Source organism: Camarhynchus parvulus, chromosome 1 (assembly GCF_901933205.1).
Source record: "Camarhynchus parvulus chromosome 1, STF_HiC, whole genome shotgun sequence".
Taxonomy (NCBI): domain Eukaryota; kingdom Metazoa; phylum Chordata; class Aves; order Passeriformes; family Thraupidae; genus Camarhynchus; species Camarhynchus parvulus.
Window position 1 is genome coordinate 6,784,831 of NC_044571.1, and position 18,184 is coordinate 6,803,014.

The window sequence follows — 18,184 nt, forward strand, 5'->3', positions numbered from 1 at the left end:
CACTAACCATCAGTTTTGTTTAATAAGTAAAATGCAGGTGAATCCAGTGCACCTTATCAGGGTGATGTATTTGGTTATAACCTGTTTAAACACCTTCCACAGCACACTAAACTTGGTTTTTCTTTTTGTATCAGTTGAATTCTTCAGCAAGAGACAATTTAAACTCCTGTTAGTTAGTGAAGACAACAGACATATCCTTCTCTGCCCCTTTCTCCTCCACTCATACATAGATTGTGGTGGGAATTTATGACTTAAATTTCATTAGGATAAATGAATTAAGATTTATGGGTGGGCTTGATCATGTTAAAGCTCTTTTACAACCAAAATTATTCTGTGATTCTAAGCTAAAGGAGGCTGTTTTCGAGTTAGGGTACTACAAAACTGAAAACCAGAATTTAATTATGTTCACAAACAAGAAAAAAATTCTCACAATTAAATTTTGTTAAACCTCACAACAAACATTTTACAAAGAATAGTGACAAAGGTTGAAGACAAGCAATACAAGCAAGTCATCCAAAACACCACATGCAGATGGAGGAGACACAAGGATGTACTTGTTAACATAATAATTACAGGGAGGATTATCTTCATTTTAGCGTCACAGAATCATGGAATATCCTGAGTTGGAAGGGACCCATAAGAATCATCAAAGTCCAGCTCCTGGCCCATCCACAAGAATCCAACCACGTGCCTGAGAGTGTTGTTCAAACACTTCTTGAGCTCTGTCAGGCTTGGAGCTGGGACCTCAGCCCTGGGGAGCCTGCTCCAGTGCCCAACCACCCTCTGGGGGAAAAAATCTTTTCCTGACATCCAAACTAAAGCTCCTCTGACACAACTTCATGGCATTCCCTCAGGTCCTGTCCCTGGTCACGACAGAGATCAGTGCCTGCCCTTGCACTGCTCTTTGTTAGGAAGTCATGGAACTTCCTACTGCATTAATGGTTCAGGTTATTGCCTCACAGCAGGATCCTGATGGACTTAGAACGTAAATTCCTTCCCAGACATTTCCCTGCCATTTTCCAGCCAACAGAGCTTTGAATAACAGCATGTCCACTCAGGTTTTTAAAAAGGAATCATCCATTCACTCCAACACCTTTATTGCCAGGTTATTCTGACTGCATTTACCAGGTAAAGCATGTGGAGAACACAAGTTTCACTCACAAGTAAGGCTTAGTGGAGTGTGTGTTGCCTTTAGTTTTTATAATTAATCATGCAAGATGGTAAAAAATTAAAGGATGTGTGTCCCAGTTTGGAATTCTGGTCAGCAACACAAAAGCTGCTAGGATTAGAGTCACATAGGCATTTGAAGATTGTTTTCTGGTTTCTGCCTCTCTTCTGGTTTTGGGGGTTTTTGGGGTTTTGGGATTTTTGGTTTCTTATTGTAGAGCTTTTTATTATTTGTAAGGCATGAGTGTGCCATGTATGTCCCTTTGCAAGCTGTGACAGCAAAGCTGCTTGTCACAGGTACAAGGACAGAGGGTGGCTGCACAGCCTGAACTTGTAGCCAGAGCTTACAGGGCAAAGAGAGCAATTTTTCTGTGCAGTCCTTCACATGATACAGGAAAACATTTTGTTCCTGAAGAGCCTTTAAGGGTGAAGCAAAATGTGGCCTAAGTTTAAATTGTCTACCCTTCCTTGGAAAATCTGTCAGAATCTGCCATGAATAGCTTGCAGGAGGCATCAGTGTGCAAGAGATTTGAATAGAATTTTATATATCACAGTGGGGCTGGTAAAAGCTCTCCCAGTTATTCCTGGTCTCTGGAGCCGCAAGTTTTGCTGTCTCTGCACAGGGTATGGATTTTGCTGGAAGCAAGAACAATCCTGATGCCATTTTCTAGGCAAGCATTGAGCCAACCCCCAGGCAGTGCCTGCAGATCCTGGGCAGACACCAGGCTCACTCACAGCACCAGGAGCAGGCTGGGCTGAGCACCAGGGCTGGCAGCACCACTGCATCGTACACAACTGGAACCCACTGGGAAATGTCTTGTGATGGGCAAGGGGTGCACCCTGATCCCAGAACAGAGATACCACAAGCCCAAAACCTGCCAAAAGGGCCTTCCCTGGGTCTTTCCTTAACTCCTTCCTTGGCACTTGCCACACCGCCCTGACTTGGCAAGAGAGGTGCAAAAGGAGGCAAACAGAAGTCACATGTAGAACACAATGCAGCTTCTAATGTTAACCTTTTAAAAGTGCTAATTACACAAACCTCCCTGTTCTGAAAGGAAATTAATATAATTGTTTGTACAGACACGGGGAAAGTCATCTGAGAAGTGCTGCTATTTTTAACTGATCATAGTTAAAAATAGGGAAGCAGCCAAATATTAATTTCAGCTACAAAATGTACAAAAATAGTCAGGTTCACACAACCTGAGCAAAACTTTCTGGTCACCTCTCTTACCTTACTGGCATCTGACTGGGAAAAGTCAATAAACACTTTATTACTGACTGGGAAGTGAATTCCAAACCCACCAATTTTATGCTTAAACAAGAAAACTCCCAAGACGCACAGTGTTTGTCAAAACAAATCATAAGAGACAAATCTGTCTTCCATATATAGGAATATATCTATTGAAAATCTTAGAGAAAGTAATATATTACTAGTTCTGTCTGGCATGCTGTCACCCGCTTATCACAATGGCAAATGTTTGTAATAAAAATAATTTAATAAGCAAACAACCGCTTTATACACTAATTTCAAGTTTTATATGCTAATTTCAGTTTCAGAGCAGACTAAAGAAGGACCTTCTTGTGGAAGATACGTTTTCTCCTTTTTTGGTATGTCTGTAAAGGCTGGTGTAATTAAGGGGTTTAATTAAAATCCTAAATGCTTACTCTATAAAAAATAGCCTTATGACATAGGGAAAAGTGGATTTTTTCCATTATAATTGCCTGTCTTGTGTATTGGCAGTATAAGAGTCCAAGTGAGAGAGAGGCTGTAAACACTTTTAAATAATTTGTTTTCAATTTTATTATTTATAAATTATGTTCACTGATGCTTTCTTCATTCACATTGTGATAACACTCCTGAAAGTGCACTTACTGTGTCTATATTATGGCTGCATACAACTGAAAAAAGTAAGAAAATACAATTATGTGGCTTTTAGCCCATTGAACCCCCAACAATGCATTGGAGGGAGCACACTAGGGCTCAAATTTAATTTTTTCCAATGTTTCACAGCTCACATTGGCTTTAACCTTTGTACTTTGAGGGGCCTTGTGTTTGTTTTTTTCTGGTTATTAATTTTTATGGAGCTCATGGCACACAGCTGCTGTCTAGCCATGCCTGCAGCCAGTGCTCTGTTCCTCACGCACAGCTGGAGATACTGGGAAGGTTTTGGGGTTCCTATCCCCCTCACTGGGATCAATGAGCCCCTCATGGCACACGACTGAATATTGTGCACGGTTTTGGGCACTACAATAATACAATACAAGAAACACATTGAAATATTGGAGGGAAGCCAAAAGAGGGCAACGAAGATGGTGTAGGGCCTTGAGGGGAAGCCGTGTGAGGAGCGGCTGACGGCGCTTGGTCTGTTCAGCCTGGAGGAGACTGAGGGGAGACCTCACCGCAATTACAGCTTCCTTGTGAGGGGAACAGGAACAGGAAGGGGCAGGCACTGATCTCTGCTCTGTGGGGACAGTGACAGGACTTGGGGAAATGGCCTGAAGTTCTGTCGGGGCAGGTTTAGGTTGGATATGAGGAAAAGGTTTTTCCCTTAGAGGGTGGCTGGGCACTGAACCGGCCCCCCACGGCAGTGGTCACAGCTGCCTGACGGAGCTCGAGAAGCGTTGGGATAACTCTCAGGCACATGGTGGGATTATTGCGGTGTCCTGCACAGGGCGGACAGCTGGACTCAATGATCCCTGCGGGTCCCTTCCAGCTCCGGACACCCCACGATTCCCAAAGGCGCGGCACGCACCCCCGCCCCTCAGCTCTCCCCTCAGGGACGCCCGGGGGGGCGGGGTGGGAGGCGCATGCGTGGAGCGGCCGCGAGGGGGCGGCACCGCGCTGGGGCGGGGCGCGCGCGGCCGCTGGGGGCGCAGCGCGGAGGCCGCTCGCCGCCTCAGCACCGGCCAACATGGCGGCGCGGCGGCCCCGCTCCGCCTCAGGTCAGTGCTGGCCCCTTCCTGACGGGAGCGGGGAGGAGGCGGCGCGGCGGGCGCCCTTCCTCCTCTCAGGGGCGGCGGGCAGCCCCCTCCAGCTGTCCGCGCTGCGTCCCGGGGGCGGGGAGGGAGGGCCCGGGCTCTGCGCCTCCCCAGTCCGTTGCGTGTCCCCCCCTTCCACCGCGCGGCCCGGCGCATCGGCACCCTCGGCATCACCCGGGCTGAATGTCCTTCCCGGATTTAACCACCGAAACCCCTTCTAGGCAGGCCCGCAGACAGAATGAGTGCTGGCCGAACGCGGGGCCGCGCAGCCGGAGGTGCCGGGGGGATGCGGGACGGGAACCGGGAGCCTCCAGCCCCCATGGCCGTCGCATCCTTCACCGTGCGGGGCTCGCAGGGCATCGCTGTGGCCTCGTCGTGCGGCGCCTTTCGGCACTGGCACAGTTCGATGTGCTTGGGCCATGTCCAGAACATCATTTGCCGCATGCAGGGAGTATTTTTCATCAGTAGAAGACGCTTTGGCAGTGTTATTTGCCACAGAACGTGTTATACTTGTGTACACGAGTTTTGGTTTAAATAATAATAATTTAAGGGCAGAATTAATGTAGCTGTTCGTGACAGTGTTTTGATATTCTCCATCTAAAGAAGTTAAACGTGTTGTCGTCAATATTTCAAAGAAAGGACATTCAATAACAACATTTTAACATTATGGATCTCGCTATTTATTATTTAGTACTCAAGAACATGTGGTAATAAAAGGAAATAATGCACACCTACATGTGTACTTCTTGCAGTCTTTGAAATTTTTACCCATACTGGTAGTACAAGTTAAAAAGCCATCAAAATTCTAATAAAATGTTTATATCTACAGTCTTACTTTAGGTAATAATTCTAGGTCATAATATAACTGCTCCTATTTTCTGGAATGTTCAACCAGTATTGCTGAATTTAGATTTAACCTTAAATAGATTTAAACAAAGTGGACGTCAGTTCATGTGTACGTGTCACAGAATGTGATACACTTTTAAAATATGTTTCTTTAAAAATCTAGAGCCATCTCTTTCCTCTGATATTCAAGTATACACGGGGTTGAGGATCTCTCAATTTGAAGTTGTAGGATGCCTGTTTTGGAAACATTGGCAGAATTGTCCTGTGAACATGGAACTTCAATTGAAGTCCCAGCATCATCTGTTTCACTTGTTGTGGAAAAGGAACAGAAGTCACATATGCTGATGCCTGGTCATCTGAGGAGAGCACTGGGCCACAAGTTCTTAATCTTTCCAAGTGTTGGTCTGTCCCTTTGGCTTTTGTTTTTGTTGGGTTTTTTCTCTTTATGTTGAATGAGCTAACTGGTAGTTTCATCTAATGCCTCTTGGTTCCTGTACTTGAACAGGTGGGGGTTTCTTGTTCACCTTTGTAGAGCCAGTCATGGATTTTATCGATTACACCACTGCTGTAGCCTTGTACACCTTACCTTGGTGATGGCACAGAATCCCCAAATCCTTTGTTCTGGGAGCTGCTGGACCATGGGTAGCTTGTACACCACAATTTACACCATTGGATTTACCCAGTTAACGTCCAGACTGGGTCTGGGGTTTTCACATAAATTATTAATTTACTCCACAACTGAGAAAATAACTTTTTTGAAATTGCTTTTTCTTTTCCAGAGCACGACAGTGACGATGACTCCTACGAAGTGCTGGATTTAACAGAATACGCTCGGCGTCACCATTGGTGGAATCGTTTGTTTGGCCGCAGCTCAGGACCAATTGTAGAAAAATACTCTGTGGCCACCCAGATTGTGATGGGAGGTGTGACTGGCTGGTGAGGGAGCTTCCCTTTCCATAACTGACCTAGACCTTTTACTTTGTTAGAAGATCCATTTCCAAGGGTATTTGAAGCAGATAAATTTATGTTTAATGGGATTTCCTTTAGCATTGATCAAGATTATTCATGTGTGAACAATTTTAGCTTGTTACTCTGACTCATCATTGTGAAGTGGTTTTTAATAGTGGTGAAACATCAGTTATCCGAGGGAACTCATACTAGTTACTGTGGAAAGGATTTGGGAAAATGTCAGAGCTCTAAAATGACGAGAAATAAATGGAAAATGCACGTAGCTTTTATTTTGTATGGAAAAGCTTATTTCCTTATTAGTCTAGATTTAGAAACTTAGTTATATTATGGCTGAGACATATTTTACAGGTAAAAGAAATGAAGGGAAGAAAAAAGTATAACAAAGTATACTTTTAATTAGGAGCCCCATTTCCTGGAGACTGTTTTTTCTTCTAAATTGAGCTGCAGCCATGTTGAACAAATTCACAGTTTGCTCTGATGGTAACTGATACATAGCCTAGTTATACAAGAATAATTCATGGTGAAAGCTAGACAGTAAAGATGAGAATTTAAACTGGAAAACGTGGTCACGGCCTGAGCAGCAAAGATATTTGTTATTTTTCAGAGGTATTTGGATGGTGTTTGTCCATTCCAGTACACAGAGAAACTATAAATTCATTGAAAAACACCATTGTGGTAGCACAGTGACTTTTAAAGAGGGATTATACAAGAATTGGAAGATGAAATATACTAAAAATGAGGTTGTTGTACCCAGGCTCAGTACAGCTTTGTGAAGTGGATTTAGCTTTCAGTCAGAGTTTATAATTTGCTTCTGTAGCCTTAAAATTATTTTTTAAAGTTACATGTGTACATGTAAACTCAGTAGTTTCTAGGGAATAGTTCATCTGGCATCCATAAAAACTGGCTTATTGAATGATCTGGAAAATGCACATTACAGTATCTGTAGATGCACATCTCTCTGGGTGCCTACTGATGTATAAATAAGAATTCACTATTTATATGCAGGGGGAAAATTCCCCTCTGTGTGTGGGCCGGTGTTTAGACACACTGGAATTGCCCAGGGAAGTTGTGGAACCATCAGCCTTGGGAACTCATGTCTGAGTCAGGGCTCTTGGCAGCCTGATGGGGCTTTGAGATTGGGCTCTGCAGCAGTTTTGGGAAGGTGGCTGGCCCAGCTGACCTCCAGAGGCCCCTTCCTGCCTTCTGTAATATCAGTATCTGTGCTGTTCTCCATTTGATGAGGGAGGGTTTGGAGACTGAGAACAAGGTAATTTTCTGTTGCCTCAATCCATTAAAAACAGACTTAACACCATGTCCCAGCAGAGTGCCCTCGCTGAGTTTAACTCCTGTGGTAGGGATGTGCTGCTTTTACTGAGATCTTTCAGTTATGAGTTGTGCAGTTAATATAAATTATGGTATAATGTATTTACATTCCACTTGGGAACAGTTATAGTAGCACTGTTATGTAATTATGCTGTGCTTTATTAACATGCTACATTTAATAGCACTAAGATCTAGAGATCTCAAGCTTACTTTAAAGGGGCCATCAGACAGTCAGGAACAAGCAACCATTACTCACATTGTCTTGCTTTAGACATTGTTAATTTAATATTGCTGGCATTAAATAGCCTTGATTTTTAAATTTGTAAATATGAAATGATACATTTGCTTTTTAAATGAAATAATGGTAATAGTTGCAGTCAGGAATTGTGCAGTGTGGCATTGTTCTGCAGAAAACTTCATTAGACTGGGTTTTTTTTTGTTTTGTTCCCCTAAGGTGTGCGGGATTTTTGTTCCAGAAAGTCGGAAAGCTTGCAGCAACTGCAGTAGGTGGTGGCTTTCTTCTGCTTCAAGTATGTAGCATTTCATGCTTTATAAGTTGGCAAATGTTATTTACTAAACAATAGGAAAAACACAGCTGTTGGGTAACATTTAATTAGGAAGGCTTCTTATCTGCTTCATCTTTTTAGTCTTATCAGTTAAAACCTTACATTTGAGCTGGAATATTGTGTACACATGTACAAAAGAGACATTTCTGAAAATCAGCAGTAAATCAGAATCTACTCTGTCCTGTAAAATAGTTTGTGGTAAGACAAGAGAACTTCTGAGCAGAAGCTGAAGTACTGTCTGTGATTCAATGTTGCCAGACGAGAGGAACTGTCTGTAAAACCTATGGTTAGGGAGAATTTAAAATGTGTTTGTTTTACATTGGTTTGAGAATTTTATCACAGCTTTAGGCTGCTTTGGCAGTTGCCTGGAAAGCTTGTTCTGGTCCCAGTATGAGCTGTGTTTTTCTGTATTCTCCCCTTGCCATGTTTTATCTATTGAATCTCTGAAGCCTGCCTGAATTTTGACAGCTTCATTGCCTTCCTCTCGCTGCTGGCTTTCGGGTTCTGAAGTTTTTAATTATGTTATCTGGCATGATCATTTGCATTTTTCATCAGATACTGTGATTAGGGGAGGATATATTTCCAAAAAACCTTTAAATTAGATGAAACTTTAAGTGAAGAAGAATTTCATGTGTCCTTCTGTAAGATGCCAGGATTTTACTGGCATTTTTCATGCTTTAATACCTGTGAACTTCTAATTTTTCCTCAGATTGTTCTAGGGGATATAGGTTGGTGCCTACTTAGGATCAATGATACACAATTTCTTGAGAGGGGAGGTTAAAGATGTATTCATTCTTTCCATCATCAGCCTGGAGGGTTTCTAAAAGGCATATCCTGCTTTATTTTGTTTGATTGTGGTGGCTGGTGCAGTCAAGCACTGATCAGCAAGGATGGGGTGGTAGCTGCTGCTGTGTAATACACTGAGATGTTGCTGTGTCAAGTACACATATCTCCTTCATAATCATGGTCCCCACTGGTTTGGGGGCTGGTTTGGTTTTTTCCTCTTCCCATGTTTTGTATGCCATTGGTCTTAATTCTATTAATGATAATTTTCTGACTGAAGAGCTGCCAGATAGAGGCAGCCAGGGTGGAGGCAGCAGATTGCTGCAGGTACCTTCCTCAGTGCTCCTGACCACAGGAAGCTGAAAAGTTAAAGCTGAGACCTGTAGACAAAGGAGAATGGAAATTGAATAAAACACATCACTTGTGCAGGATTTTTACTGGTTGAGCTGTGAGGTTTGGGGAGCTTTCCTGTACATCCACTAGATTTGCCCTGTGGTTGAGTGTCTGATTTCTTGGTTGATGTCATTTACACTGAATCCAAAAAGGAATATTATCCAAGAGGAAATATGAGTTAAGTATTTCGATTGGATTGTCTAGATCTTAAGTAAGATCAAATTCTCTTGAAAGGAAATGAAGTAAATGCCTTGGTCTCTCTTTTAATTCAAAACATTCTGCATTTTAAGGCTGAGTCATAAATTCTATGGTGTAATTACATTTCTGTAGTCTTTAATTTTTTCATTTAAAGATCACACATCCTGGTTCTATGACTACGTGTTCAGTGCTTCCCCTGAGTGGGCAGAAGAGTATTTCAGCACATTACTAGAAAGTTCCTTTTTATCTGTAAATTTCTCTGAAGTTGCAAATTTCATTTCAACTGCTGATTGCAATATTGACATTATAATTACATGCTAGAACAAGAATAATAACTACAGAAGGCAAGATTCTTGGCTAAAGCTCATTCAGTGAAACATTTCATTCTTAAAATTTAAAAAATACATTTTTTTCTTCAGTGGGTGATGACTTCATCTCAAGAAATGTAGTAGGAAACTGAAAGCAATACATTCTTCAGTGTCAGTTTGTACAGGAAGCAAAAAAAATTTTTTATGTTTTTGTAAGTGATCTAGAACTTCAGTCTTAATACAGATTATATGAAAATAAGAAAAGATAAGAAAAAGAATAAAAATTATGTGAAATTTGCGCAGTTTTTCAAAATCATGATCTGTTATCACATCTTTGTGGTGAATATTTCCACACCTTAATTTGATTCATTCTTATTTGATTACTAACTATGCCTTTCTTTTTTGTGAAATAGAAGTAGTTCTTCAAATATGCTGGTATAATAGCAATATCCAGGCACTATATTAAGGAAAATATAGTGCATTTCTCATAACAAGTAAGGGATTTTCCTTCTGTAACTCATTTATACAGCACAGTTTGGTAAAATCCTGGAGTAGGGAGGTACAAACTCAAGTACTCTTGGTTCTACGTTAATTAATTGGTTAAAAACAATTGTTCTTAATGAGCACCTAACAGCTCTTTATTTTTAAAATCCTAAATCCTCAAGAGCAGTTTCATTGTCTTTTGCTCTGCAGTCAGCATACAAATTACAGCTTTTTCTGTTCTGCATTGTCTATTATTTAATAATGAAATTGGATTTTTATTCAGTTATTTGTGCTTTCACTAACACATTTTTTCTCAGCCCATTAAAATGCCATTGATGAATTAAATTGAATTCTTCATTAAATTATGTTCTAATTTAGGAAAGGTAAATATGGGAAAACAACACAAGAAACAGAATAAACTCTGAGATGTCCTTGGCTTTATCTTATACAGGGGTTTGTTGCTAGTGCACCATGGTGATCAAGGAAGCATAGCATGGATTGGCTTGGAAGGGACCTTAAGGACAGTGTAATTCCAAGCCAGTGTGGCATCCCAGTGACATTCCCAGGGAGGGACCAACCTGCTTCTGGGGCTGGGGGCTTAGTGAGGAAGAGCTGGATTCAGTTTTATGTTGAATATCTCACTTTCCAGTGGGATATTCAATTTTGCCTTGAGAAAATAAAAATTCTTTTCTCCCATCTTGCTGTACCAATTTTTTGCTCCAAACCATTTTTCTGCTCATTATTAGTGTTTCACAATAACAAAGTACCTGTGTGCCTCTCCAGTATCACCCCCAAAATGAGGTCTGCCCTTGCAGATTGTCAGTTTTCCTTGATTAATATCAAGAAAGATAACACATTTTTAGTGTTCCTGTACTGATGTATTTCTTCAATTGCCTTTTTGAAAAAATTCTGTTGTTTTTTCAACATTTTGGACAGTCTTGAACAGATAACGAGCTATGAGACATACAGATAAGTATATAATAGATCTATTATTCCATTACCATATATAGAGAGAAATTCCTGTAAAACCTAAAATCCACCCCTCACAGCTCTCTTTAATAATATGTGCAATTAATATGTATAGACCTTAATATAATCCTGACTCCTTGATATATCCAAGTATGGATATGATAATGGGATATTGTTATTTTGCTTGGTTGTTGTAGGGCCTAAGTTTAAAAAAATAGTAAATTTTGAGAATTTGCATTTCTGTAACTTTACTGTTATAAGCAAGTAGATTTTGATGATACATTGGAGTTTAAAAATTGAAGTCTGCTTTTTCAGCATTTGAGTTCAAGGGTATTATTTCTGCACTTATATATGAAATTATGTAATTAGTGGGGTTGCAGCCAAAGTAGATATGACAGAGGTTCTGTCACTGGCAAAGTACAGGGTTTTTTTCTTCTCAGTTAAAAAATTTATATTCAAAACACTACCCTCTGTTGCTTATTTTATAAACTCTCAATAAGCAGAATTTGGAATCTCTTATTTCAGGGCTACAAAGTTCAGGGAGAAAAGATGTCTGGTTTTGATACAAGTGTAAGCTCTGCAGTAGTTACAAACAGATATTAATTAAAAACTTCTGCCTCATCTTTGTGCTCTCTGGATAACTGAGCTAATTAAAATTGTCTTAATGAAATGTTTCTTCCAAGAGCTATTTGCATTTTACAAGCAAGCAGATACATTAGCATTTCTTACATTGTGTTAGACTGAGTAGATCAGTCACATTTAATTTTCAGTTGTATGAGTGAGAAGGCACCAATTCAATGCTGGGGCCTTTTTGAAATTCTTGTGGTCATGTTAAATTCATAGAATAACAATTGCCACAATGTGCAGCTGTTTTTCTTTTTCTGGTATGTCATCCAGTGACTGGATGTGCAACCAGTACAGTTTTCAAACAGGTTTCCTGCTTTCATACTGTTCAGACAGCCCTTAATGAGCTGTCCCTGCCTGGCCTTAGTGCCCATGTGAATAAATGGCTTAACAGTAGACAGGCAAAGTCAATTAATTTGTTATTAATTACATTCGGAGGCATGAGTAAAAGAGAGTTTAAAATATAGTAATTCCATTTTGCATTTGTCCAGTGAATTGGTTTTTTTAATTATGCAAAGGTGGAAACTGAAGTTGACTTTCTTGCAGAGGTGATCTTCTAGAAGTTTTGTTTTGAATTCAGACAAAATCTGTCTGGCACTTGTTTAATTTTATTATTTTCTGGATTATGAAATCCTCAGTTTGTGGTGAGATAGGTTGCTTAGTTACTGTGGCAGTTGTAGTACAACTAGATGGTCTAATTTCAGTTATTTGGTAGAAAGATCCATGTGAAAGTCAAACTTCAGAGCCTGTAGGTGATGTGAAACTAAACATAATAAATTGTGTATTTAGGCTAAACCTAATAAATTGTATATTTAAATACCTGTTCCACAAAAGTTCATTATCTGTGACTTATGTTTACCAACTGGACAGTTTGCATAGAAGGCTGTTGGGTAGATTGGGTGGATTTCCCACCCACATGTGACCTTGAGAAGTACCTGAGAAATCTCACACTTTACAAAGAGTTTTTGGATAACAGTCATTTACATGTCAGTTTAGTGTTTATACTATTTGTCCTTACAGTTAAAATAAGCAGTAATCCTTAATTTTGATTTTCTTCTCTTTTTTTCCCCCCAAATAATGAGTTGTTTAACTGTTTTCTAGAACATGCACCAATCAAATATTAGTAACAGAAATAAGGCAAAGGTTTGGGATGATGGTTAGACAGGCTATAAAATTTGGAAGTTTTTGTGTAAATTGGTATGAACCAGTCTCCTCAAATGTATTAGTTTTTCTGATTTTACAGAACTTGTTCTCAGGCTGTGTTATTTTTATACTTAATAGTTCTGTTTTGTAAGAAGGGTGAGAATTCTCTTGTAATGAGTACATTTTTTTTGTTGGACAGTTTAAATTGTGTAGGATAAAATAAAGAGTTTTCAGTGTTTCTAATGATGATTTTGATTAGCCCTGGATACTCTGCCACAAATCAGAAGTCTACAATTCTGAAAGAAGCTGAAACAAAAGAGTTTCTTCATTGTTGTCTTATGAATGTATTTTTCTTACAAGTAAAGTAACAGTAAATGCTGAAGAAAAAACATTGCGAAGCTTTTCTAGCTAAAACACAGAACTGGTAGAATTAACAAGTCTACTGAACTTTGCCATTGCTTGTTCTAATTTGAACTGCTGTCACTGAGGAAAGGTTTGAAGCAGAGGACCTGCTGAAATTGGAAGAATGTCTTCTCCTGTATCTGTAATGAGTAAAAATAAAAACTATTTTGTAGGCACCAAGACAATGTATTCTGACTCATGAAATGTGAATTGCAGCTGTACTAACTGCCTTTATTTCCCTAGATTGCTAGTCATAGTGGATATGTACAAGTTGACTGGAAGAGAGTTGAAAAAGATGTAAACAAAGCAAAAAAACAGTTAAAAAAGCGTGCAAATAAGGCAGCTCCTGAAATCAACACTCTCATTGAAGAGGTGAGTCTGAGGTGATAAACTCCTTTTTACCAGTTAGATTTTCTAACCTTCACTGCAGGTGATAATGAGTTGAAAATGCAGATGCAAAACTGGAACACATCAAAAATAGTTTGGCTTTATAATTGATTTAAAGTTATCAGATTGTGCTGTCTTTTATTCATTCCGCTTTCTGGTTTGGTCACTGTTAAAAATGACACACAAATTTGTTCTTGGCAGGTGACAAAGCCAGTAAGGTCATGACATGGTAAAAAGTTCAGGACAGTGTGGCTAAAACATGGTAACTACAAAGACAAAACCCAAATCTTCTTAGACTGCTGATAATAAAATGACTTGTCTGGACCAGAATGACTTTTTCTGCAGAAAAGCTGTAGCTACTTTGTAACAGGAGTTGTGATTTTATCTCACTTTTATACATTTTGGACAATATCTGTCTGCAGAATCTGCCAGTTGCCTATTATGTTGAGAAGGAGTAGCTGTGATACTGATCAGTGTCACTGGGGCTGTTTCACCCTGTCATTTGAAGACTTCCATTTAATCAATTTTGTGGTTGTTTGGGGTTTTTTAAAGACTGTTTTTACATATTTTTCATGTTCCATGCATGCAATCTAAGTTTCATTCTGAATAGCTGAGAATCCTGACTGTGAATGTGCTGCAGACAGTGAAACAGCAGCCACACTGGTGTTCTGTAATTAATGAGTTTTGACATCCCACATTTAGCCTGTATGAAGTTGCATGTAGATTGATTAAAAATTTCCTTAAATTTTAATGTGAATGTGAACTGAAAGTTCAAGATTGAGGGTTTTCTTGCTGCTTCTGTACCTCAAATAGCTTAACCTCTCTTTCACTACTGCCCTGGAGAAATGGGTGGAATAGGATGAGGTTTTTGGTTTTCCTTTGTGTTTTTTTCCTCTCAGATTATATGACTTTTTGTAACCGTGTGTTAGTTGCCAATCTGGAGTGTTTGAAGCAGAGGATTTATGAAATGGCACATTTGATAAAAGGTGTTACACTCTGTGCTGCTACTTCATGAAATACTCTACACCCATGTCATCATACATAAATGGTTTTTCCTAGGATTAAGTTGTTAGGAAGCTGGCTCATAATGGAGTGTATTTCTTTTCCAATAATCTTCCAAAAAGCAGTATTTTTTCTTTTAAACAATTATGTGATTGCAGTTGAAGTCATGGTGGCACTCGGGCTTTTTTTGACAAGGTAGTTTGTAAAACATGTCTTATTTTACTCAAAACAAGAGTGGTATTGGCATGAAATTGCTGTAACAATTCCTCTGTATTTTTACTTTTTAAAGGTTCACTGTATTTTAAAAATATTGTTAAAAACAGCTGAGAGTCAGTTTGCACTACCTTGGTGCCACCTATTTTTATATGGTTTTAGACACATCGCTTCCCCCTGCAACCTTCTCCACAAGTTCAGTGTTCTTGTTGTTGTGATAAATATTAAATAATAGCATCAGACACAATTAACTTTATGAATATTCTTTTTCTTCTCAGTCAACAGAATTTATCAAACAGAACATTGTGGTGTCCAGTGGCTTTGTTGGAGGCTTTTTGTTGGGGCTGGCGTCGTAAGGAGCCGAACGTCTCTTCCCGATGGGATCCGTGTCAGCCAAGATCACTTGTGACGCGCTGTCTGCAAGCAGTGTGGCTCACTGGGCCTGCCAGAGCAACACAGGAGGACTAGCTAGACAACTTGGGAGCTTTTACATTTCAGGCTTTTGCCTCTTGAGGCTTGGTAAAACTAGGATTTGCTGAAAAACTGTGCAGTGTGCTCATTTATAGCGTTTCTGGGCAAAACTGGTTCATCCTCATCATGTCTCTTTTTATCTATGGCCTTTCAAGATCTAGCATTTTTTAAAATGTTATTCTTGGAATATAGCTATGTAACCATACTATAAGAATGAAAGGTCCATTACTATGTTTTCAGTTAAATACTGTTTATTTAAAAAGTATTTTTCTTCATGCTGTAGTAGGTAGTATCAATGACTACATACTGTATATGATATTGTGGTTTCAGCCTCTTGGCTGTCCATCTTCTTTAGAAGTCACTGCAATAATCTGTAATACCTTTTTACAGAGTATTAAATAACAAAGAATCATGAGCTTATTAAAGGTGAAAATTAACTTTGGCCTTTGTGTACATAAAAAATAAGAAAGTCTCTCAATTTTAGCCTGCAGGGACCTGGTGCCAGTGTTTGCCCAGGCAGGTTTCTAAGGTGGTTTTAGTGATTTGTTACCAAGTTATTCTAAAGAAACTGAGAATCCAAACAAACACTCAGTGCATTTTGCTTGCATTTCAAACTTGAACCTTTCAGAAATTTCTACCCAAGGAAGAGTTTGCTCTGCCCTGATTTCTCTGGATTTTGCTGTAGCAGCAGATGAATGTGAACCTGAATGTCTCCCACCACGGTTCTGTTGGGTTGCTGTTCCTTTCTCTGAACAGCAGTAGTGGCTCAGTAGCATTGGATGGATGGATGGGTGTGAGCTTGGATGCACAGGACATGGGATGTTGGATATACTAACCTTCTAAATATTTAGATTTGTGCATCCCTGGGCTCCAGAGGTTTGTATTACAGTTGACGTCATGTTTGTGGTGTGCTTGTGGCCAAGGTGAGTAAGGTATGAAGCATGTCCTGCATACCTCTGAGCTTTAAGGGTTTCATCAAGCCTGGTTAAAACTTTGGAAAATAAATCTTAGCAGACACACCCCCAAACCAAACCCAAAGTACATGAACGACCATGGATGCTAAATATTTTGTTTTAAAGTAACTATCTGAAGTTATATAAGCACAGTTGCAGTTTATTGGAAATGGGAAGCCCAAGGAGGAATGTGTCTGCTGGGTTGTCTGGGATTTAGAGCAAAACAAAGAAGGATGAAAATGTTAAAATATGAAAGCCTTTGCTTTCATATTTTATGAAATTATGTTCAGCCCAAAGAATAATGGGAAGGTAACCAAGCAGTCACCTTTTTTCTGCTGATGAAGCTCGTGGGTTTTTGGCACGTCCAAAGGGTACTGAAGCCAACTGACATGAGTCATCCACCCTGACTGGAATGAGCTGGGTATCCTGAAGGGCTTTGGGGATGTAGTGACCACCTAGTACCATGAACCTGTAAATGTGCATTTTTGGTGCACTTTGTGAAAGGATTTCAAAGGAGCATCCTTTAAAAGGCTGCTCATGTGACCAAGAAATGTGCTTCATTGTTAGAAGTAGAATTAAAACCAAAAGTATTAGTAGGATGCAAGACTGATTTCTGCAGAGGAAAGTTGTTCTGCTGTTCTGTTGGCATCATCTGAGATTTTCAGTCAAAGGATCAAGAATTGATTGAAATACATTTAAGGCTTCTATAGTTTTCTTTTTTGAGTTAGATTTCATTTTCTTAAGCCTTAAGAGACATAATGTTGTACATGTAAAACTGTCTGGGGGACTAAAAAGGCAAGGAGAAGTGGTGTCTTTGAAAAGGTGAACACTGGTGATTTGTGCTGGGATTGGCTTCATGTCCTGGACTCCTGACTGGAAAAGGAGAGTGGCTGCTGGCACAGCAGGACTTGCTGGTGATGCAGTTCCTTGTGCTGGTGAGGCAGTGGAGACACTGCCAGCAGCTCCAGGTGCAGCTGGCAGGGTGAGTGGTGATGGAGTGGCAGCTGTGCTAAAGCACCAAGGTAAGTGCAGCTTTTCTTGCAAATACCTGAGAGTGTTTAATGTGCCAGCTCAGATCAGTCTCACCTATGTGAGGGGATGCTCTGTAAAGGTACAGTCAAAAAATGGATGTAGATTGGGTTGGGAATGAAGTGTAACAGGAATATTGGGTTTCTGAGGGTAAAGCCTTCTCTGGGATGATTTCAGAGTTACTGTTGCCCTCTCTGACAAAAAGTAATCCGGGCTAACAAGATTCAGAGGAGAAAGGCTGGTGAGGCCATGGGACAGAGAAGCTGTGGCTGCCTCATCCCTGGAAGTGTCCAAGGCCAGGTTGGACAGGGCTTGGAGCAACCTGGGAGAGTGGAAGGTGTCCCTGCTTAAGGCAGGGGGGTTGGAACTGGATGATCTTTAAGGTCTCTTCCAGCCTAAACCATTTTATGGTTCCATGATTCTAAAGGAAAAACATGGAATAAACATTTTTGAAGAGGTTTTTTTTTGGGGGGGGGGAATCAGTTTTAAAATGCTGATTAGAAACACTTAAATTAATGAAAGGCTGACCCAGCATTTCTATGGTTTTTATTGTATAGCTGAAGAACTTAAAGGTGGAAAACATGGACCTAGCAGTGGAAAACAGCTTTCCATAATGCCCCAGTGGGTCTGTAGAATTAATGTCTGTTCTGGGCTACTGAGATCAAGGAAGAGCCCTCAATTGGGAAAGATGGGGCAACATTGCAAGGGTGTCAGTTATATCTAAAGGTGAGAGAAGAATCACTTTAGGTTTCTCTGGCCATAGGTTGGTGCAGTTCATGATAAAATTCCAGCTGATCCTACCTTTTCCCTCTACAGACCTGTATGAATTTTTCCCCTCAAGTAGTTGTTAGCCACTTTTCAAAGCTGAATGCTAAGATAATGATTGAGGAAGGCATGGCATATATCCCTCTAGTGAACAGCTTTTGAAAGCTTATTAAATAGTACATTTGGGGAGAGATTGCTAATAAATCATCTA

At 40.0% G+C, this 18,184-nt stretch overlaps 1 protein-coding gene across 1 annotated transcript; it reads left to right on the plus strand.

Moving 5' to 3' along the window:
* The first annotated feature begins 4,017 nt into the window (after positions 1–4,017).
* On the plus strand, positions 4,018–15,659 carry FUNDC1 (FUN14 domain containing 1). The gene is made up of 5 exons (XM_030958300.1): positions 4,018–4,110; positions 5,772–5,928; positions 7,739–7,814; positions 13,397–13,525; positions 15,034–15,659. Exons 1-5 carry the CDS (start codon positions 4,080–4,082, stop codon positions 15,109–15,111), a joined length of 471 nt encoding a protein of 156 aa, XP_030814160.1. The 5' UTR covers positions 4,018–4,079; the 3' UTR covers positions 15,112–15,659.
* The last annotated feature ends 2,525 nt before the right edge of the window (positions 15,660–18,184 follow it).